The sequence below is a fragment of the Bombina bombina genome, chromosome 1 (assembly GCF_027579735.1).
Source record: "Bombina bombina isolate aBomBom1 chromosome 1, aBomBom1.pri, whole genome shotgun sequence".
Lineage (NCBI taxonomy): Eukaryota > Metazoa > Chordata > Amphibia > Anura > Bombinatoridae > Bombina > Bombina bombina.
The window spans coordinates 455,695,128-455,720,708 of NC_069499.1; the positions used below are offsets into that span (position 1 = coordinate 455,695,128).

General features: G+C 34.7%; 1 protein-coding gene across 1 annotated transcript in view; it reads left to right on the plus strand.

The window, feature by feature from the left end:
• MAP3K20 (mitogen-activated protein kinase kinase kinase 20) overlaps positions 1-25,581 on the plus strand; it is a 543,230-nt gene that overhangs the window by 349,802 nt on the left and 167,847 nt on the right. Inside the window, exon 12 of the mRNA XM_053712840.1 lies at positions 13,165-13,491. Coding sequence (XP_053568815.1) covers positions 13,165-13,491 — 327 coding nt within the window. The remainder of the gene's footprint in view (positions 1-13,164; positions 13,492-25,581) is intronic.

Sequence of the window (25,581 nt, forward strand, 5' to 3'; positions counted from 1 at the left end):
GGTTAAACGCATATTATTATAACTGTGTTAGTTATGCAAAACTGGGGAATGGGTAATAAAGGGATTATCTATCTTTTAAAACAATAAAAATTCTGGTGTAGACTGTCCCTTTAAGGATCAGCGGTCTTAATACAGGTGTCTACGGCCCCATTCAGACTGTGATAAATCGTCCCCTATGCCTTGAGATGATCGGCTTTTTTATACATTTATGAGATTGCTGGGACAAGTTCCATTCTATCCAGCGAGACTACCTTAACAAAACAAAACAGACGTGCAAACATTTAACAATTACACACATTTTAAATTTTTTTTTGCAAATGTGTTTCCAAAGTGTTGTGGTTTTTTGAGGTTGTAATTATTGTTTTTCAATATTGGTAGCGGTTCTCTTTGCTGTACAACATACTGGGCAAATTAATACAATTACAATTGGAGAGGAAAAATGTTACTATTACTATTGTGCGTCAGCATCACTTGAGCTAAATCTAAAGTGCTTCTATGTTTGCGCTCCAAAGTTCATTTTTATTGCAATAGTTTAGGGCACACTAACATCTGCATGTCAGATAGCACGGGTGTGCTAAATCCCTCACACAAACAGAGTGGGGTCAATTTATTAATGTGCAGCGGACATGATACAATGTAGCGTATCATGTCCGCTGCACATCGATAAATGCCGACAGAATACGCTGTCAGCATATAATGTTCTTGTGAACTGCTAGTGCAATGCCGTCCCATGGAGATTCCCGGCCAATTGGGTATTCGATCGGGTTGATTGCTGTCCGCCGCCTCAGAGCAGACGGACAGGTTATGGAGTCTTTAGACTGAAGGCTCGCCAGAAACACGGGGCATCAAGCTCCATACGGAGCTTGATAAATATGCCCCTGTGTGCGCTATGCCAAGGGTGTGCTAGACTGATAGTGCACAAGTAGTAGTGTTCTTCATGTAGTTATGTGCTACACTATTAATAATAATATTTTACTTGTAATATAAACATCAGTGCGTCTGTTAATAGCGATCCCTACGCTATCTATAAAAAGTATTGGATATGCTAAAAACGTTTCAACCATGTTAAAATATTTACCCATCCAATTGTAATAATAGATTTTGCGTTATTCTTTGTACAAGGTTGCGCAAAAGATAACGCATCCTGAGCTATCAATTCCTCTCCATTTGTAATCTAGCCCTATATATGTTAATGACAGGAACACCCACTGGCTACCAGTTAGAAAAGATAGCCCATTGTTTACAATCCCCTTCATTTATGTCCTATTTTCTAAAAATCATTGCTATCATGCTGCAAACTGCTGACTATGGGCCCTATCATCTAAATCTCTTCACAATGGTGAGATTATCTAGTCTTCTCAGTGCAGAGAGGTCCCTCAAATAATTTAGAAAGGCAGTTGTTAGATGGATAACTATTTATATAGTTGTGCAGAGACACCTACATTACTTTACTCTCAAAGATTTCTGTCCATGCCAGCAACGTTGCGGGTAACAAAAGAAATATATAAATTAAAGTAAAAACTATCCAGATATCAGATTTTACACATAAAGTTTTATGTTTCAAAATAACAGTTTGACTATATTTACTTTTTTATCAGCCATATTTGATTAGTTTGAGCTTGAGACCATTTTCTTAATAGTCATTACTTTTGAATGGCTGAATGAATCTGTATGAGTTGTGGTTTACCTCAAACAGACAGACAGTAACTAGCAATGAAAATAAGTAATCCATAGATTACCATATCAGGATTTAGTTAATCAGTTCATAGGATGCTTGACTCTCTATATAGCAAATTTAATTATATTCTCTTTAGATACTTTTTTTTATTAATTGGCTGTATTAGTAATAGTATATTAAAATTCTTACTAAACTGTATTAAATCTAAAAACTCCATAACGAGGTAGATTAAAATAAACAGTGGTGCCTAACGCATGACTACAGAGGCTTGAGCAACGTTTAATTTATGATGTCAGTTTACAATTTTTTTCATGCTAGTTATTGTCTTTATAATAGTGGACGAGGACATTTCATGATGTAGCAGTGTAAATGGCTGTTTTCTCTGACTTTTATGCATTTTTAAAGAGAACGGAAAAGTCAAAATTAAATTTATATGCATTGGACAGAACATTTAAAACAGCTTTCCAATTTACTTCTATTATCAATTGTGCTGAGTTCTCTTGGTATCCTTTGTTAAAGAGTAATCGTAGGTGAGCTCCGGAGAATGACTTTAGCCATCTAGCAGCATTGTTTGAAACTTTGTTTATAGCAATGTTATACATAGTTGCAAACACCGCTGCCAAAGACACATGCACACTCCTAAGCTCCTATCTACCCACACAGATTTACTCTTTAACAAAAAGATACCAAGAAAACAAAGTAAATCTGGTAATAAAAGTAAATTGAAAAGTTGTTTAAAATGACGTGCTGTATCTGGATCATGGATGTTTAATTTTGACTTTACTATCCCTTTAAAGCTGCATAAAACACATTTCAGCTAGGATTAAAAAGGACCTAAATAGAAAACATCTATATTTCTAGGCTGCACTGTCTAAGTTTCTAACAGAACAAGTTGTTCAGTGAATGGGATCTGTTATTGATATTTGTAAGGTCAATAGTTTAACAATTACGTTAGTGTACATATTCATGATTATTGTAATTATGAGTTGTGTCTCTATTGCAGAGAAACACAGACACATATTATATTAGCTACTTTATGCTTTACAAATATGGCAGTTGTTTGTAGAAGTATTGAGAGCACATGATTTTTAATGTTGAAACTTGATATTGTAAACCAAGGCTTTCTTGAGCTTTGTTTGTGAGTTTACAAATGGCCTTACTATGCAAAATGTCTGATTTTTTCCCCCCAGCTTAAATAGCTCACTGATCACGGTATAATACTGTTTTTTTATTTGAATACCATGGAATAAGTTGATTTTTGTGTCACTTTTATTTTAATATATATAGAAATTTAAGCAGGTATGTAAATTAGCCTTCCATAAGAGAGTGTAGGGTTAAATGCTCTTGTATATGAAATGTTTAAAGCCTCATTTATAAAAATACAGAGCAATAAAACACTTTGCCCAACCAGTACTACCCCATATGTTATGTTATAGCAGGAATATTCCCAATATATGTAGCCTTGAACCGTTATTTATATATATATATATATATATATATATATATATATATATATATAAATATATATATATATGCAAAGATCTAGAAGAACAAGCGCACAGATACACTATTCATAGTGCAAATCAATTTAATATTAAAAAGGCATATAGCAAATATATAACATTCAGGAGTGAATGCTACTCACAAGGGCAACCCCAATCATATGAGGTAAGTAATGTCTGTCGGATCCTTAAAGTGTCCCCACTTATTAAAGGCAACAGTCACAGTTATGTCTCCACTTGATATTGGTTAACAAGTCCCAAAAGGTAGGAGAATCTCCTTAATGCAAACAAGTCCTCAGTGTTTAACAGAGGTAGCGGTCGATGTTATAAAGAATATCCAGTCTATCTTACCGCTCCTGCGGTTTGTTAAACAGACCGAGGCTGAAGGATGAGTGTATGTTCTCATCCTTCAGCCTCGGCTCCCAGTAGTGATATTCATTCCTTTGAATTCTCTACTGTGATCTTATTATTTGTATATATATATATATATATATATATATATATATATATATATATATATATATATATATACTGTATATATATATCTATATATATATAAAACACGGAAGGAAACTGCACTCCAAGACTGGACCAGGTACACATCCAGTGACTCAGCAACATCCCAGCCCTGGGTGCTAAATAGCACTCCAAAAAATCTGTGATGTCACCAGAGCCACAGGCAGTTAACCCCAGTCCGGAATGGGTGCAAGAAATAAGGGGGATTACAAACAAAAAGTAATACAACACATAGTAACACCCAGCACTCACCAGCTAGCTCACAGCTAAGATAAAATCACAACTGGAAAGGTTAGTTACCGCATCTGGCCAAATGGGAAAAGCTCAGGCACCACGTCAAGGTCCTTTCCACTGCCTGAGTCCCTAACACAGCCACACCATGCGAGCTTACAAAGCCTATATATATATATATATATATATATATATATATATATATATATATATATATATATATGTATTTATTTATATGTTACTGTCAGTACCATTCATAAAATAAGAAAATTCCTTATGATGTCATTGGTAATGTCATTCTTGATGCCATTAATAATAACTTCAACAAAGAATGGCGTAGTTATACATTTCTTAGACTTTTGTGCGTTTGATAACACATTAAAACAAATGCATTTCTCAAGTTTTAGGGCCAAAGCCAAATGGCTTTAAGGAACATATGTTTTTGTCTTTTAAAATGTGAGAACATTTAATGTACCTATAATATTTAAATATTTTAAACAAAATTCTGTTGTGTAAAATCCGGTGTTAAAAAGTTTTAAAATTTGCAATATTAAAAAACTGATTTACTTTCAAATTGAAAAGGAGACGAACCCCAATTTATTTGTATTTATTTTTTTGTGTGTGTGATTAAGATAAAGCATGTAATTTTATACACATTTGCAAATTATTTCTATTATCAAATTTGCTTCATTATCTTGCTATCTTTTATTGAAGAGAAAAACTAGGTAGGCTCATAAGAGCACATGTCTTTAGTCTTCTATTGCAGCAGTGTTTTGCAACATTGTATAACAAAGCTACAAATAATGTTTCAAAACACTGCTGCCATAGAGTACTAAAGACACGTGCACACTCCTGAGCTTATGAGCTTACCTAGTTTTAATCTGCAATAAAAGATACCAAGAGAACAAAGAAAATTTTATAACAGAAGTATGTTGGAAAGTTATATAAAATTGCATATTCTATCCCAGTAGTGCATTGCTGCTCCTGAGCCTACCTACATATGGTTTACAACAAAAGATACCAAGACAATAAAGCAACAGAAGTCAATTGGAAAAAAAAGACGTTAAAAAAGTAGTGTGGTAAAGTCACCTAAGTAACCCTAACACTGTAAATACAGTTTGCTTTTTAACAAATACACTTTTTTGCATGTCTTGCATGTTTCTAACCAATGAATGATATGTTTAACCCTGATACATTGCATTGCTATGAAATGTTTATATATACTGTGTATATATATAAAAATGTATATATATATATATATCTTTGCATGTAACACTATTTTATGTAACTTGGTGACCTTTTATTTTATACTTGCACATGCTATAAAATGTATTAAAAAGTTGATGTATATTTTCTTTTTCTGATTCTTGCCAATGACTAATATTGTAGTCGATCACAATCTATTGGCTGAGGTCTTTTCAGCTCTTTTTCTGGACCAAAATTCCACTTTTTGATTCAACGAGATCACATCGCTTTTTTGGCTATTTGTCGCACCCACAAACACGTTTCCAGCTTCTCAATAAAAGCCCTATTTTTATTATGGTACCAAAAAGTTCTCGCTGATCACAATCCTTTTTCAAGACACTATTCCGCACCTTTTCAAGACCAGTTTTGACTTTTCAAATGCAACACTTTATGGCATTTGATAAAGCCCCGGAATGGCATGTTGGACATCTTTGGAAGTATTTCAATACTAGTTGGAATCATTCTATTGCATTGCATATGTGGAACACACTCTGAAATGGCCACTGGAGACATTTTAAAAGCGTATTAGCCTATTATCAATTCATCAAACCTCTATTTATTGCTATTGTATCGTCCTTTAGGTGTGCACATTTACATATGTATATGAGTTGAGTACATTGAATTCTGTACAGCTAAGGGGATATTCAGGAAAATTAGATCAGGACCCCAATCCCTTTCTGTTACTGTTTGATTCTAAGTCACACTCACACTGTTATGATTGTCAATAACAGTACAGGGATCTTCATAACCAGTCATGAAAATTGTGCAATTGTGAGTTCAAAAAGAACCTATTACAATCTATTCCTTACCACTGCTAAACCATCTGAATCTCATTTGTATTTTGGCATGATGGGTATACTGGACATGATTGCTCAATTCCTATATTGTCACTATTTAATATGTTACCAAGTGAAAGGGCTATTGTATATGTCTGTTTCGGGTGACCTCCCAGTTTCTAACCTGATAAAAAAAAGAAGGTATTTTTGGGATTTTTTGTTGTTGAAAATGTGTTTATGGCCATAGGATTTTAAACTATGGATACATATTGCATTCTGATCTCTTGGAAAACACATTGACCAATTTGGTTAGAAATAAAGAAAACAAAAACATTCTGGGGCAAATCACCAATAGATTGTGATTGACACCATTGTGTTTATCAAATGATCTGGATTATGATAACTTTATATCTACTCTGTCAATTTATAAATAAATTACTTTTTGTGCTGTCTGTGACTCATATTTCAGCTTGAATACAGATTTCTTAAGTATATTACCATTTTTGGAAGGTTCACAAACTATTTTTACTAAAGAATCATTAGTTAAATGAGTATGTTCCAAACTTTCACATGTGTTTTAAATCTTCAAAAATGAAGCTTTATTTTACAGTACAGATAACATATAGCTTTACCCCCCATTAATTCCAAACACTATTAATATTATAAAATTAATTTTTAGTCAATCACAGAATATTTTTTTTCATTTGAATAGTTTAAGAAAAGTTTGTATATTCTTTAATAAATTCAAGCAACCAGAACTCTAAAGCAACCAGAAAAATAAAATAAAATATGCTTACATTAAAATGAACACTAACTTTGCTCCGAAGATTCCTTTCTCTATAGTGGGCTCTCAAAGGTGAAAGCAAGCCCCTTTTCATGCCACTAGACACTACAAAACTGCTCTTGAAAGTTGTTGAAAGCACAAGGCAGTCTGAGAATTAGATATCACGCCCAGGACTGCAGGGAGGCTGCATTAATATTAATAAATAATTTGCTTTTATTTACTATATTCAAATATTAATATCAAGTAAATACAGTGTTCATAGTATAATATGTGTTATAGAACTAGTTAGGCCTATTTTTAATAGTAACTCTCAAGCAACCAGAAACTACACTTATCTGGAATCTACCAATCCCCATGGGTGCCGGTTAACTGGGAGTTTACTGTATATGGAAACAAATTGACTTTTTTTAAATATACAAACAAATCTGACTTTTAAAGTGACCCACTATTCAGTGATTTGATGGAGTTTCAAATTTGATGCACTTTAAACTCCACAGAAAACATGTTTTTCTGTTTTTTTCCAGTTTGGACTACAAAAACCCATCAGATACTTTGCAATGAGATCAAACATAAATTGTTATTTCTCTCTTTCATTAAGTACATTTTTCACAAGCTTTCTATTATTTTGATTTTTGGGTTATTCTAGTCTGACATATAGCCAAGAAAGGAGAAGTAGAAAGACAGGAAAGGACAAAGTAAGGTAAATGAGGTGAAAACTAGAAATGCTAGCATAAAAAAAAATTAATTATGTAAAAAATAAAAATAGGCTGGTCTCATGGACTCCCACCACCATGAAATAAATTAATTTTTTAGGTTAGCATACATTTTGTTTTCTTTCATAAGGTGGTGAGTCCACAAGCCATTAATCCTGGGAACTATTACTCAAGCTGTGGAGTCCACGAGTAATTGGTCGGGACAAAATGTATGAAGGCAGGCACATAATTACCACACACTGCTGCCTGAAGGACTTGCCGACCAAACACAAAGTGGTAGAATTTAGTAAAAGTATGTTGCTGCCTTTCAAATGTAGTCAATATAATCCTAATTCTTGAAAACAGAAGAAGAAGAAACTGATCTAGAAAAAAAGGGCAATTATGTGTTTTGGAAATTACTATCCCGACTCCACATAAACCTTGGTAATCAGGAGATTTAGCCAAAAAGCTAAAGAAAATGACGGGGCACTCTGACTTTTACATGCACCAAGGAGAAAAAGATCATCAAATTAATTATTATTAGGACAAGGAGATGGGCTATTATCTCCTGGCTGATGATAGCTGAAAAATCACTTTAGATAAAAAAACAAACAAACAAACAGAAAGTGGCTAAAAACAACAAAAACTTCCAAGACAAAAACAAATTAATGTTCCAAAGAGGAGAACTTGGTTTAAACACTGGATATATCCTGACTAAGCCTTGATGTCAAAACACTTTGCAATATTCCTGTAGTATAAATAGAAAAAAACAGAAATATGACTCTTTAAAGAGTTATAACATAAGTAATTACCAGAACCTACTTGCAATAAGAAGAATCCTTGGACTTCTAAAAGATTTCCAGCTAAAACCCTGGTTTTCAAAGGCAAGAAAGAACTTTACAAATCATTTGAGAAATTGTACTATATGGCTTGAAATAAGATGTTCATTACAACATCAATAAAACTTCTTTATTATAAAACAACAGATATCCAATCTCTAAACCATCAAGATGTTGGTGGGGAAAGCTTGACATCTGAATCAGATTCACAAACCAAGTTCTGCCTGGAACATTCAGATTAATGAAGGATGTGCTATTCAATTCAAACTATGACTCTTGGAAACAGAAATCATCAGGTCTATCTCTGGAAGACCCCATAGTTAAACAACCTAGCCGAAGGAGAAAACATTCCTGTTAAAGGGCTTCCTACTAAGGACATCTGCTTCCCAAATTTCACTCCTCAGTGCAAAATTTAGAATATTTTTCTGTATGTATTAAAACAAAACTTGAGACTTCCTAAATTATTGCTAAGGAATTGTTTGTACCCCCTTGATGATGGATAAAGCTACAGCTGTAACAATGTCTGAATTAAAGGGACAGTACACTGTAAAATTGTTTTTCCATAAATGTATTTTAAATGACTTGTTATATCAACTGCAGAGTATAAAATATTTGAGAAATTGCATTTTCGGGTTTATTTGTGTATCTGAAGTAGCTGGTTTTGTACTTTGAAACCACAGCCTATTACAATGGGTTGAGCTTCAGGTAATATCAGATCTTATTATGTTATCACTTTCATGTACACACAAACTTGCTTCCTTATCTTATATTTGTCTGGAACACCAAAGCTCAATACATAGAGAGAACAATGGAAAATTATCATTTTATTACTTAACTATCATGCCCCCACTGAGGGTGTAATCTCTTCTGCTGGCTGTGTTTACTTAGGCTTGTCAATAGCATATACGCCAGTATCAAAACTTTCAGTATAGGTTGGGAAACCACAAGCTAAATCAGCTATTTCAAATGCTGAAATATGAGTAAAGGAGCTACTTGCAACCAATTTAATACACTCTAGCAGGTAAAAAGGATCATTGGGAATAATTTAAAGGGGAGAAAGTTTTTGGGTGAACTGTCCCTTTAAAGCTCTAATACAATTCTTTTTTTAGAAGAGGACAGCTAACAAATTGCAAGTCCAAGATAATTATTGGTAACCTTTCTTCCTAACGAAACCAAACTCCCACTGCTCTCCTGAACCTCCAGACCGAAAAAAATGATCCCAAAAGATTTGACTGCAGACATGATTTTCCAAGTTGGGTGAACAAACTATCCACCAGAATACAGATTGCCTTACTGAAGAATCCAATAGAGATAGTTAAGCAACATTTTTGAGACATTATCAAAGCATACAAAGTTGAAGAGGTCTAATTTGGAACTGTGCAAAAGGCAAAACATCTGATGCTGCAATAATCAGATTTAATACTTCCATACATTGAGCGACAGATTGGTTGGAACTTTAGTGTAGTTATGAGCAAACCTAGCTGCATAGTCACTGATACTATAATGACTCCTAGAAAGGAGACTCTTGAAAAATGAGAAAGAAAACTCTTTTTAAATTAATTATCCAACCATGCCTGTGAAGAAGACAGCAATAGAGTGTTAGCATGAAATACAGCTGAAGGAAACAAATGGAGTCTGAACAAATATGTTGTTCAGGTGTTTGAGCCACTGAACTACATGAGTACTTATTACAAACAAGAGAGTTCCTAGAACCTTTGTAAAAATTCTGGGAGCTGTAGATAGACCAAACAGAAGAGCCACAAACTGAAAAAGTTTGTTTTGAAGAAGCTGGAGATGATCTCGGAACAGGAAGGAAGGCATCCTTCAAATTAAACATTGACATAAATTGACAAAGGGGAGATTTGTCCAGATTGTTACTATTTTAAAAATTGGAAATCGGATTTTTGTTTATTAAAGTCATTTTGTCTAGAATTGGTCTTAAAATCACCTCTTTCTTGGGAATAATGGAATAAAATCATTGGCCTTGATCCAAAACACAAACTACAGCTAATAAAATTCATAATGTTTTCTGGAGCATGAGACAGAAAACACCTTTTTTGAAAAAGCCTTGATTTGAAACATATTCAGTAATCCTGGGAAACTGTTTAGAACCTAGCGATCTTGGATAGACCACGATAGGCTTTCTAAAAAAGGTGTAAAAAATCCCCTACCAGAAAAGATCTTGGTTGGGGCTATACCTTTATGCTGATTTGGAAGTGGAAGAAGGCTCATAGAATGTTTGGCCTTGTTCCATCTGGATTAAACTTCCAGAAAGATCTTGGAGATTAAGGTCATTGTAAAGAGGAGGAAGATTTTTGGTTCCTAGATTGACAAAAGGAACTCCTGACGGAGAACAGTTTTTTTCACCTCCAGACACAGTGGAAATTATAACGTCAAGGCCAGGTCCAAATAAATTCTTCCTTGAAAAGGAGAGATAACAGTCTATTTTTGGAAACCCTATTTGCTGAGAATAACTTAAATCAGAAAGCCCTTCTAGCCAGCACTGCTAAAGTCATATACTTAGAATAAAATGTAATTATGTCAACAATGGGACCACTAACAAGTGCATTAATCGACTTTAGAAGTTTCAATTAATTTTGAAAATCTTCCTCCACAGAGTGTTTAGAGATTTGCTCAGACAAATTGTAACACCAAAGAGCAGATGCAAATGCTACAGAAGCAATCCTTGCTGAAAAAGGCATTTGGATGAAAGGTTACCAATTTCATGTCCATATGGTTTCTGAAAAATGTACTATCCTCTGAGGGAATAGTAGTACCTTTGGCTAAAGTGAATAGTATCATCCACCAATGGAAACATTTTCCAAAGCTCTACATTAGAAGCCGCCAATGGAAACATCATATGAAACTTAGAGGACGGATTTAAAAAAAAAACCCCATCAGGATCTGAGAATTATTTTCCAGGCTCAGGAACAGGAAAAAACTCTAGTGACTTAGCAGAAGGTTTAAATATCAAATTAAGTTGTTTGGAAGTTTTTTCCTCAGATGATTTAAGGTCTTGGACTCCTAAAGTACATAAAACCTCTTTAAACAAAGAACTAAGATGTTCAAGCTCAAACATGAAAGAGGTAAACGTGTCTGACTCTAAAAACTATAAGGGCATCCTAAGGTGTTCTGGTCTCTGAATATGCAGAATAACCTGATAATGTAACTTTGGAATGACTTTTTAGACATAGAACTTTTGCGCATATTTGGAGGAGGCATAGCCCCCACAACTATTATCTTTAGCAATAAGAGATTTTAAAAAATGGCAGTTGCACTCAGAAACAAAGGAGTGGTTGAGGTATTTGAAAAAAAGAGAGGCAAATAGCCCAGTTACGATTTGCTGATTGGTAGCTAAAAGTTCTATCCAGAGTCCTGAACCAAAAATGGGCTGGCCCGTAAGCTTACATTGCTTATGTTTCAAATAAAGATGCCAAGAGAACAAAGAAAAATTGATAATAGGAGTAAATTAGAAAGTTTCTTAAAATCGCATGCTCATGAAAGATAAAACTTGGCTTCAGTATCCCTTTAACTGCACCCATCATTAAATTATAACATTGGTTAAGTGGAAGACCTACATTCTTGCACCTTAGACAGCCATTCTCAACACTGAACCAATTATTCACAGTTATTTTAATTGTGGCCTCTTATATTTATTTTTCTGCAAGGTCTGTGGAATCCCCCCCCCCCCAAAAAAAAAAGAACAGAAATCAACCTGATTGAATACTATCGGGTTGATTGACACCCCCTGCTAGCGGCCAATTGGCCGCAAATCTGCAGGGGGCGGCATTGCACCAGCAGTTCACATGAACTGGTGCAATGATAAATGCTGACAGCATATGTTGTCGGCATTTATTGATGTGCAGCGCACATGATACGCTACATTGTATCATGTCCGCACCCAGTATGTTAAATATACCTCATAGACCTGTAATAGCTTTATTTAAAAGGAATTGTAATTCATCTGTTAGCATTCTTTTAATTTCACTGTTTAACTCTCATATAGGTATGGAGATACAGTTTATACCCAAATTGTACGTTGCACATAAAAATAGTAAATATAACATTACTGTTTTTTTAAGATATGAAGATTTGTACTAAAGATTCCAAAAGTTAAACTAGTTTACCAGCTACCTATAAAAACTTTTGTTAACAAAATAAATAAAAACCTTGTTTTGGAAAATAATAAAATACACAGGCAGCAATGCAAATTAAAATAAAAATTTTAATAAGAATTTTGGGTTTAGCGAATTAACTTCAAAGTTTTGCTAAAGCCAAGTTTTATGATCAAACACAGCTATGAAAGTAGAGGACATAGAGATAAAGAATAATGACCCATTATTGCTAGAGATAAAAAAAAATTGACTTTCAGCTCAATACCATTATTGCAGTAAAACTAATCTTAGGAGAACTAGTTTCAATTAAAATTTAAATAATGAAACCAACTACAATAAATATATAAAATTTTTATTATTTTATTTTTTTGTCATTCCAATAGTTAGAAGGAGCAGAGGAACGTTTTGAAGATGCTTCCAAATCTAGGAAATAATTGCAAAACTATGTATGATTCCAATCACACTAGAATGGAGATTGTGCAATACCTGCTTATTTATATGATTATTTTTTATAATATAAGGCACACATCCTGCTTGTCTTTTAAACCCATTATAGCAACCATATATTTTTCTTTTTTTTTCAAAGAAGATTAGTTGGTTCTGTAGAGGTAGAGCAAAGAATCAAAAGCTGCTTTGGTTGCATGATCAAATCTTAACTTCTATGTTTTTAATTCACTAATCATTTTACTTTCCATTTACTGAAAACTAATCCAATGTTGCTGGATCTTTGATTTAAATTGATTCTAACTTTCCTTTTTGCCTCTGTCCTTTCCTCCTTGTTAATAGCTTTTCTTTCCTGTTGCTGCAAGAATCTCTCAGAAGTCTTTCTTTGAATCTAAAACAGAGGAGTCAAACAGTGCAGAGATGTCATGTCAGATCACAGCCACCAGTAATGGGGAGATAGATGGCATGAACCAAAGTCTTCAGGCTATGATGAAGGGCTTTGGAAATATCTTTGACATGAATGTTGTAGGACCCGTCCGGCATTCTGGAATGCAGATAAACATGCAAGCCAAGCAGAATTCCTCCAAAACCACCTCTGTCAGAAAAGGAAAGAAAATCAACATGGCAGTGGGATTCAATGATTTTGATTGGTCGGATGACAGCAGTGAATGAAGCCAAGTTGAGAAAATTAAACCAACAGTTTGTCTTTTGAACTAAAATTTGTTTGAATCACAAGGCCAGGCTTTTTGGCCTTTATAAAAAAAAAAACTTGCTACCAAAAGGATACCTGTATACACTTTTTTTTTTTAGGTCAGTTTCATGTGAGAAGATATTATTACGTTTTTGTATTCGCTTAAAGTGGTGTTTTTTGAGTCATAACAAATTATGTTTTATTATTGTTTGTCATGCCTGATTGCAGAAATCTTTACACCTTGTTCTCCATAATTTACATGTGTCTGACAATTATGTAGAAACACAATAATTTGTTGTGCTTTTCCATTGCACTTCACTTATAAGTAATGCTGACTTACATTGTCATGTTATGTGCAAATAAAGCACAATTCATGGAAAATATCTTACCTTGACTGCTTTTGTGGTTTGAAAAAAAAATGAATATAATTGTTCAACCTATTACTGTCATGTAGAGTGTTTGTCATATATTTTTCTGAATTCAGCAATAAACTCACTTTCATAAAGTATGCAGAGCACACAGATCTGTACTGCTTAGTATTCATCGATTATTGCATTTTGTATCAAAATATGATCAAATGAAATAAAAATGAAGTATGTCAGTCTAACCAGGAACAGATGAGTAATGAAATCAAATAATGACCAATGCCCAGCAGCTTGTGAACGAGTTAATAAAAATATACAAAGCTGAAAAATTAATTTCATGTATAAATTAAAAAATATAATAAAACAATACATTTTATTTTAGCTTGATATAAGCTATCTGTCAGTGTCTTTAATGTGACAATGAAGCTAATATAAGCAAGCTCTGTGTGTTGAATTCTTAAAGGGACACGAAACTCAACATTTTTCTTTCATGATTTAGATAGAGCATACATTTTTAAACAACTTTCCAACTTATTTATTGTATCTAATTGACTTCATTCTTTTGGTATCATTTGTTGAAAAGCATATCTAGATAGGCTCACGAGCTGGGAGCTTGCTGCTGATTGGTGTCTGCACATATATGCCTGTTGTGATTGGCTACTGATGTGTTCAGCTAGTTACCAGTAGTGCATTGCTGCTTATTTAAGAAATAATACCAAGAGAATGAAGCAAAATTGTAATGGAAGTAAATTAGAAAAATGTTTAAAATGTTATGCTTTATTCTAAACCATGAAAGAAAAATGTTTTGTTTCATGTCCCTTTAAGACTATAAAGATAGAAAAAAACATAATAATTGAAAACATGTTAGAACTAAAATATAAATATGTAAATATAAAAGCCTAATATACTCATTGCCAATTATGGGCTAGATTACCAGTGGAGCGCTAAATTATTGCGCGCCTGCAAATGGGCAAATTATTGCTAGCTCGAGGTAGTAATTGGCTCTTATAAAATTAACAAGAGATCAGATCTCTGGTTAATTTTATAGATGTGCCCCAAATGCCCCCAAAATACAGTGTAGTGTATTTTATTAAAAAATAAAGATAGTAGCATCTTTACTTTTTAATAAAATAACTGTGCCTTTACATTGCTGTCTATGGGAACGGTGAGTTCCCAGTAAATATATATGTATATGCTTACATACATATATATTTATGTGTTAATATAGGGTCTAAAAAGTTGGTGGGAGTGGGGTGTTAGAGAAAAAAAAAACGCCACTGAAAAGTGCTTTTACATTGCGGTCTATGGGAACTCTGTGTTACCAGTAAATATATATGTATATGACTAAATAACTATATATATATATGTATGTGTTAACTGTGTATACACACATATTAATACAGAAATATGTATGAATATAGTCATATACATATATATTTAAAAATATGCTGCCATCGCTGTGCTACTTACCCCTTGGCTGCGCAATGTTCTGCTGCCATCCCATTGGAGCCTATGGAAGTGTGCTCTTATGAGCGCAATGCTTTAGGGCAATTTGCACCTAAATTGTGATACCAGCGCACATTAGCGTGCACTGGTATTAAAAAAGAAAGTATAGCAGATCATCCTCTTTATTTACATAAACACAAGAAAAATTGTGAACCAAGGTAAGGGATATAATAGTATGTGAACTAGAAATGTTTGATGTTGCAGACCAGTGCGGTATTTAGAAATACTATGAAGAATACTAAGAAGAAAGTGTGCAGAGCAATGCCAGATTTATATCAGGTCCGCCTGAAACGGAAGCTAAGAAGCAGTGGTCGTAAGACGGCTGCTCCTTAACTTCTCCTCCACCTTTTAGGTTAGGATTAAAAATGGTCACAGCGTATGCTGTCATCATTTAGCGAGGTCGCTGCAGCGAATCATGTCTGCTCGACCTTTATTAAAATTACCCCATAGAACTTAAAATGAAAGGTTTCATGACTTTTGAAAGCATAGTTTAGAGATGAGAAGGAGAGAGGTGATATGATAGAAAACTTTATTATCAGATTTTATAAAGCTGAGGCTGAATCTTGTTTTTGTTCCCAATAAGTGGAAAAACAAAATAAGGAATGATCTCAAGTCGCACAGTGGTTGGCTCAGAAGCAATCTGAAAAAAAAAAATAAACAAAAAGAACCCAAAACACTTCTTTACAGAAAGGGTGGAGGATTTGTTTAATATACCTATAAATGTGGAATTGACAAAAACTGTGAAGCAATTTCAATATAGTGACATCAATTAGAGATTTAAAATTTGCTTACCTGAAAAAACAATGCATTTATATTAGCAAAACTGCTGTTATTTTTTGTGCAAAATGTTTATTTGCTTTTCCTAGTTTTAGCATTTTAACATAAATTGAATAGTTCAGATTTAGTGATAAGTATTATAAAATGTAATAATTAAATCATTTTTTAAATGCTAAAAAAAATACTTACAAAAAGCAAGGTGGAGTAAATGTGAATCCATACAGATGTATGAAGTAACATAAAAGGTGGTCATCTATAATTCAGCAATATATTATTAAAATAATATTAGTTGGATATGAAAGTGATTGGATAATATGTTCCAGAATATTGAGGCGTGCAAAAAAGAGCTGATTTTGGACTAAAATATAAAGGACCACATTATGGCCTCTATTTATCAAGGTCTGTCGGACCTGATCCGACAGTGCGGATCAGGTCCGACAGACCTCGCTGAATACGGCGCACAATACGCTCACCGTATTCAGCATCAAGCTCCATTCGGATCTTGATAAATAAGCCCCTATAAGTGGAGTGCAATATATTGCTTTTGCTGAACCGATATTTGCGCTCCAATTTTTTAATACCAGTGCACGCTAATGTGCGCTGGTATCACAATTTAGATGTAAATTGCCCTAAAGCATTGCGCTCATAAGATCACACTTCCATAGGCTCCAATGGGATGGCATCAGAACATCGCGCAGCCAAGGGGTAAGTAGCACAGCGATGGCAGCATATTTTTAAATATATATGTATATGACTATATTCATACATATTTCTGTATTAATATGTGTGTAATGAAAAAAGAGAAACCCAGAGATTAGAAGGCAGCCTATTTAATATAGTCAGCATGAACAATTGACGTCTGAAGTACAAAGTGCTATACAAGAACCCCTTGGGATTCGCAGTGTGTTCACTAGTTCACTTGCTCCAAATAAAACAATGGAGATCTCACTCACCCAATCCAATAGGTAAGGCAGGTATCGCCGAACACTGCTGTGGGTTCCGTCCGGACGCCTCTGTGTGGGCGCGGCCTGGTCCTGGCCAATGAAGCACACTCTGGAACGAGGCAGGGAAATCCTTTCTCCGCCTCAACTTGTTCCAGACACTTGCTCCTCCGGTGAAACAATACAGCTCAGAGCCAGACTGTGCTGCGCCTTCTACACCATGTCCTTTCATTGCTGTGTTTGCCGTTTTTAAACTAATCAAATAAAGAAATTGATTTTATGGAACAGCCTCTACCTTTCTCTTTTTGAAGTTAATATGTGTGTATACACATATTAACACATAAATATATATATATATATATATATATATATATATATATTTAGTTATTTAGTCATATACATATATATTTACTGGGAACACAGAGTTCCCATAGACCGCAATGTAAAAGCACTTTTCAGTGCCGTTTTTTTTTTCTAACACCCCACTCCCACCAACTTTTTAGACCCTAAAAAATGCAGTTGTTTTTTTTTTTGTTTTTTTTTAAATCTATATTTTTTTTAAAATAAACTATAGTCCCCTCTATTTGAGGGCATTTGGGGCACGTTTAGAAAATTAACCAGAGATCTGGTCTGGTTAATTATCGCACGCCCACAAGTGGGCAAATTTGCCATTTGCAATAATTTAGCACTCAACTTGTAATCTAGCCCAAAATCAGGCATTTATTTTAATACAGTATTATATAGTTGTAAATAAAGAATTAATCTAGTGCCAGATAGCCTCACATCTCTTTACGCTTTCACATTTCTTTAATTGTATGAAATATTATTTTACTATAAATTATGGAAAAACATTCATCAGTGTGAGATACCCAGTGCATATTTCCATTTGTTACAAATATAGGTGTTGATCACATTCCTTCCGAAAAACATATCTAATGATTTTTAATAGAAAACACTTGATAAGTTGTTTTAAAGGATTATGATTGACCTGCTACAGTGTTACAGAAGTTCTATTTACATGAACAGCCTTACCCACTTTAAAATAAAAAACATAAATTAAAACATGAAGTTTGTAAGGTAATAAATATATTCCAGTGGTTTTCTACTAATGACATAATACAAACAAACAAATGTGTTCATCATTTTGGATGAGACATTGCTATTTTAACAGAAACAGTTATGCTTATTTTTTGGGTGAAATATCAAGATTGTCCATGACCTCTTGTCATCTTTATTGCTCGTTGTGACTGATGTACTTAAAATGCTATTTTATTTTCTATAAACCTTTTATGACTTCCTACACATTGGTAATAAAGTATTATAGAGCTTGGCTGGCATTATATAATACTCCTGCTAATTTGTAAAGGGGGATAAGTGACAGAAATAAAGCCTAGTTAGATTGTGTCATTTTTTAAGATTTAAACTACACAGTTTGCAGATATAAGGACATACACTAGTTATAGTTAGCATTTATATTTTCACATAACAATTAAATGCTTGAATGGGCAAGATTTGCAATCAATACTTTCCGACAATGCTGTCTGACATTGCAGTTATGGCTAGGTACCTATATCCTATGTATGCAGTATATAATGTTTACTTTATATAAATCAGGTCTCTGTCAGTTAAGGTTGCAAACAGGAATGGTACCAGAACTAATTTGTAGAAGAGATAAATTCTGTATCATTCATCATTCAATAACCATTCACTATGGACTAGATTACAAATAGCACACAAATTTTATTTATTTATTGTTGCTCGAGCACTAACTGCACTAACTCATATGAATTTGAAGTATTTCTATTAACAACACATTAAAACGTTAACAATGATATTGAATGTTTAAAGGTATTTGATTAGAGGGGCTTAAAGTGTGTATATGTGTGTGAACGTATGTATATGTGTGTGTGTATATATATATATATATATATATATGTGTGTGTGTATTATGTGTGTGTATATATATATATATATATATATATATGTGTGTGTATTATGTGTATACATGTCTTTATATTTTGCGCTCTCTCTCTCCCCTCTCTTTTGCACTCTCTCTCTCCCCTCTCTCTTTTGCGCTCTCTCCCCCCTCCCTTTTGTGCTCTCTCTCTCCCCCTGTCTTCTGTGCTCTCTCCCCCCTCTCTTTTGTGCTCTCTCTCTAACCCTCTCTTTTGTGCTCTCTCTCCCCCTCTCTTTTGTGCTCTCTCTCTCCCACTCTCTTTTGCGCTCTCTCTCTCTCCCCTCTCTTTTGCGCTCTCTCTCCCCCTCTCTTTAGCGCTCTCTCTCTCCCCCCTCTCTTTTGCTCTCTCCCCCGTCTCTTTTGCTCTCTTCCCCCTCTCTTTTGCTCTCTCCCTCCTCTCTTTTGCTCTCTTCCCCCTCTCTTTTGCTCTCTCTCCCCCCTCTCTTTTGCTCTCTCTCCCCCATCTCTTTTGCACTCTGTCCCCCTCTCTTTTGCGCTCTCTCTCTCCCCTCTCTTTTGCGCTCTCTCTCTCCCCTCTCTCTTTTGCGCTCTCTCCCCCCCTCCCTTTTGTACTCTCTCTCTCCCCCTGTCTTCAGTGCTCTCTCCCCCTCTCTTTTGTGCTCTCTCCCCCTCTCTTTTGCGCTCTCTCTCTAACCCTCTCTTTTGTGCTCTCTCTATCCCCCTCTCTTTTGTGCTCTCTCTCTCCCCCCTCTCTTTTTCAATCTCTCTCTCCACCCGATCTTTTGCGCTCTCTCTCTCCCCCCTCTATTTTGCGCTCTCTCTCTCTCCCCCTTTCTTTTGCGCTCTCTCTCTCCCCCTCTCTTTTGCACTTTCTCCCTCCCCCCTTTCTTTTGCTATATCTCTCTCCCCTCTTTTGCTCTCTCTCTCCATCCCTCTCTTTTGCTTCCCCCCACTCTCTCCCCTCTCCCCCCTCTTTTGCTTTCTCTCCCCCCTCTCTCTCCCCCTCTCTTCTTTTGCTATCTCTCTTTCCCCCTCTTATTTTCTCTCTCCCCGTCTCTTTTGCTCTCTCTCTCTCCCACTCTCTCTTCCCTCTCTTTTGCTCTTTATGCTCTATTTTGCTCTCTCCCCCCTCTTTTTGCTCTTTTCCCTCTCTTTTGCTCTCTCTTACTCTCTCTTTAGCTCTTTCCCATCTCTTATGCTCTCTCCCCATCTCTTTCTATCTCCTTTCCCTCTCTCTCTCTCGCGCAGGCCCGGCCACGCCCCCACTCACACCCGCCATGCCCGGCCATGCCCACTTCCATCCACAGTCACCATGCTGCAGCAGATCAGGTAGACTCTAAGGCCAGGTGTGTTTGTCCTCGTACTGTCTCTACTGCGCATGACAGCTTCGGACACACTTGGCCTTTTATATTATAGGATATGTATATATATATATATATATATATATATATATATATAATTATGGAAAATAAAAAAAACCTCCAATGCGTTATTTATTTTACCTGCTTTTCCTGTAATTTAATGGTGAAAATTATAGTGTTTCTTCTCCCTCAGAAAGGGTACAATTCATTCTGGCACTCCTACATGCTGTACATTAACTGGTGTAAGAGTAGCCACGGCAAATTAGCAAATAAAGGGCCAGATAACGAGAGGAGCGCTAACAGTTACATGTGAATGATAAGGGGTTTATCATGGCTGTTTGCACTCATTGGTTTACCGCTCGTATTGCAAGTTGAAAGTAAATGTGATCACTTGAGCACAATCGCGATTCATGCTAGAATGATTATCGCATCCTCAGAGCCCTGGTTAACCGTTTCATAAAACACATTAAATATACATTACAAAGTACAGTTACACTCATAATAAGAGCTTGTAAGTGAGTGCTGGGTTTTCTCTGTGTGTTGTATTAATTTGTTTTGCAATTTTCCCTATGGTTCTTGCACCCAGACCTGTCTGGGGTTAACTGCTTGTGGCTCTGGGGACAGCACAGCTTCCTGTGAGTGCCAGTGGCACCCAGGGCTGAGCATGTTGCAGGGTCATGGGATGTGTACCCGGTCCGGTATGAGAGTGCAGTTCCCTTCCATGTTTTGTATATATATATATGTTTATATGTGTGTACAAATGTATTTATATATGTATTTACAGACATATATACACATATAAACACATATGTATACATTTATAGACATATGTATAAGTGCATTAGTGCCCTTTGCAGTTAAGTAGATGAAAAATGAAAAAACATTTATGCAATATTTACTGCATATTTACTGTAAATATTTCACTTTCCGATGTTCTTTACATAGCAGAATATGTTCTTATTTTTATATATATATTTTTAAATATATATTCCTATATATATTGTCAGTATATTTATAAGAATCTTAGCAGTACTCTCCAAATAATATGTGAGTATATGGCAGGGTTATAACTGAATATATTTAACAATCTTTCTTTAAACTAAACCCACCATCAAATATGCATATACTAATACAATAAAATTAATATAAATACCTGAGTTCTTTTTATTAGTAAATATCTATGAACATATTGAAATATATATATTTGTAAGAACCAGAATCAATATTATATGTGTTCAAAAAACTATTTAAAATATGCTATGCCAAATTCATAAAAGGTTACCTTATTCGCAATAGAAATTTCACTCAGTTAACACAATGAGACTAAAGTATAAACCACTAAAACATTCAGATTGGTATAATTCTAACAGTGCTTATATAAACAAGAGAACAGTATATATATATATATATATATATATATATACCCTGTATATATATATATATATATATATATATATATATACACAGTTATTTAGCTGCAATTGATTCTAATACAATTCTAATTTAAAACATCAGAAATTGCACAGATAAATTATTTAGCATGCAAGAGATATATGTTTAACAATATGCAGACTGTGAATATAAACTAAAATATAAACTGCTCTTTATAAATCTCTCACTTATACTTTAAGCTGCAGCTATTATGCATATATTTGTATTAAAATATTAATTGCAAACCTTTTTCTTTTTATATATATATACTTTACCAAAATGACCAAAATTGATAGTTCAGTTATAAAAAAAAAAACTCCTTGTTTCATCTCAGAAGACAGATAAGTAAATTTTGCAATCAATGAGAAGAGGCAGTCAGCTTGCTCAGAATGAATGTATTTCGAACGCCCAGCAGTAGATCATTCAAGTCAGCAATCTGTGTCCCCTTTCCCTCCTGCTTATACTTATATAAGTTTTCACTCATTTATGAAACCATGGGGGTGGCCCTACGAGATCTGACCATCCCATTGGTTAGATGGGATGTCTATTTGGATTGGCCCTCGGTCACCATGGAAACGCATCTTTTAACAGTTAAATCCCTTAACTGTCATATTGGGTTCCGGCCCTCGGGTGGCAGTAGACGCATACAAACAGATTCACCCGAACATTTCTAACAGTAAAAGAGATTATTTCTTTAAAATATGTAATAACTGCCATAATTACTTGCATGAATCCCTCACAATATCAATCACAGATGGAGCAGTATTATATCACCTCTCTGATCATTTTGATATGAAACATCATGTGTCTAACATTATATTATATTAAAAATAAGTATATTGTTAATTTAATTTTCCCTATTAAACATATTATAATTTATTGCATTAGTAGCTTTCTCTTGTTAGCATTTATATTTCATTTAGCCTAACAGAAAATTTATACTTTAATATCAGATGTCAATATTTGATGGTCATATCACATTAAAGTGACTTCCATATATCCATCTCATTATATTTCAAGAGATGTATTTAAAATTTTATAAACATTTAGTGCACAATCATATGATATGACTTATTTCATTCCATGTATCCATCCTGTATATGTCATCTTTAGGCTCCATCTGGAAAGACAGGAAAACATGTTATGTATATATTTTAACCATGGTACTATTAAAATTGTTATTTAATCTATAATAATTCTGAATTTATCTCCTATATATATATTTAATGCAGCAATTACCCCTTTAATATAATATGTCCCATTTCAACATATATATATACATATATGGGTTATTTGAATTATTTCTTTTTCAAGGATAATATACTTTTATCTATGCCACACAGAGACCAATCCGTCTGCTCTCTTTACATGGAAAATTTCATAGGAGATAATTTACACATGGTCTCTGTTTGTCAACTTGGTTTCTGCACCCCTGTAGTGCTGTTGGCTTCAAAGACTATGTTATCTTGAGCCATAAAAACTTTGTATATAGTTAAGTGAACATGTCTTCATTCAGCTGGGGGGTTTGTTTTATATTAGAATAGAACTGTTATCTTCAGAATTTATGAGATGCAATATAGATGGCTTCAGAGTAGAAATAGGGGTCAGCGATTATCTGATAGGGATTTTAAATTCACGCCTCAGTGGGATATCCTTGGAAACAGATGTGAAATATATAGAATATACAGATGATTATCTTTGAAGTAATCTGTTTTTTTTTCCTCTGGAATGGTTGTTTTAATTAAGTACACCAAATGTTCCATTGTCCTCACTTGTGTGTTCAGAATAGCCCTGCATTCCAAGTGGGGGGAGAGCTGAAGATGTAAGCATGGGTGAAGTCAATTCCTTCCTCTGAATGAGTGAATCACCTGCCACTGACTAGCCAAACATAGGATCAATATATAATATATAGATATATATATATACAATCTTTACTTATACCTTGACAATATATATATATATATACCTATATATAATCATCTATATATATATATATATATATATATATATGTATAGATATATATTGACCAGAATACCATCATATATATATATATAAATATTTATTTATGAATAAATAGAACATATTCTTCTATGTGAAGAACATTGGAATGTGAAATATTCATATTTTCATGTTGGGTTTGCGCAAGTTGGGTGTTGGTTTGTTTTTCACTTTTTTTGTTCCATTGACTTCTATGGGGGCATACGTGAAGGCAGACAATATTGTAAGTTCGGCTTTTGCGCTCGTCGGGTTAGCGCAAGAGTGAAAACAGTTTACTTTCAACTCAGAATACGAGCACAACCCGACGGGAGCAAAAAGCTTACTTCTAGTGCAGTTAAAGCTTGAGTGGGAGCATTAAATAACGCTCCACTCGTAATCGACCATTTTAGAGGCATTTCAATGTGTGTGTCCTTGGCTTACAAACCAATGCACATTTGTATATCAAAATAATAGTTTTAAATACTTTGAAACTTTTATTTTGAGTAGAGATTGTTTGCAATGTAGTTATTTCTTATGTATAAATAAAAAACTGAGTTTGAGCTCCCTTTAAATATTCCCCAAAAATGTATTAATTTGGTTTGTATTTCTATAAATACTGACATACAAAAAAATAAATAAAATAAGTCTAAAGTGAATAGAACTTTCATTTTGTCATGTTCAGTATAGAGTATAACTTGTGTTGTATTTCTTTTATTTATCTAGACTTCTTGGGCGCGATCAAATATACGGCGCAGGTTTTGGTGCAAGCGTGGGAACCTGCGCCATCCGTAATTTCACCTCGCACATCGGGGTATTACATAAACCCCGCAGTTCATAAAGTGCCGTAAGTCTGATAAACTAACGATGTCCAGAAATGAGCGTAAATACAAATTTCTGGAGTCGCCAGTGACTTACGGCACTTTAGAAACTGCCGGCGCCTAAGAAAAGTAAAGAAAATAACAAATCTCCCGTAAAAGTCTAACACGCCTCCCAAAAATATGCCCGACACGTAAAACCCCTATATTCGCAATCCCCCCCTCTCATTACCAATATTAAATGTATTAACCCCTAGACCGACAACCCCCCACAACGCAATATGCCTATTTAAACTATTAACCCCTATATCCGCCATCAAACCCACACCGCAAGTAATAACTAAATTATTAACCCCTAAATCCGCCAACACCAACATCGCAAGCTACCTATTAAAACTATTAACCCCTAACCCACAACGCAATAAACCTATTCTAGTATTAACCCCTAAACCGACATAGCCCACAACGCAATAAACCTATTCTAGTATTAACCCCTAAACCGCCATAGCCCACAATGCAATAAACCTAAACCCTAACCTAACCTAACCCCCCCTAACCTAACCTCCCCTAACCTAACCCCCCTAAATAAACTAAAATTAGCAAATTCACAAACTACTTCAACTCTCCGCCCTCCACTCCCCGCCGGCTGGTTCCTGGAAGAAAGAAGAGGTCACTTCTTGGAAGAAGACTTCACCGCCTGGAACAGGACCTTCTCCGCTGAACTTCAGGACAGGTGAGGACCACTTGGGGGTTAGACTTAGGCTTTTTTAAAGGGTTTTTGGGGGGATTTATTTTATTTAGATAGGGTGAGCAGCAAAAGCTGAATGCAATGCCCAACAAATGCCCTTTTGGGGGGGTTTGGTGGGTGGGGGTTTTACTAGTAGGGGGGCTGTGTGTATTTTTTGTACAAAAGAGCGGATTATCTCAGGGCATTGCACTGCAAAAAGTCCTTTTAAGGGCTACTGGTAGTTGATTA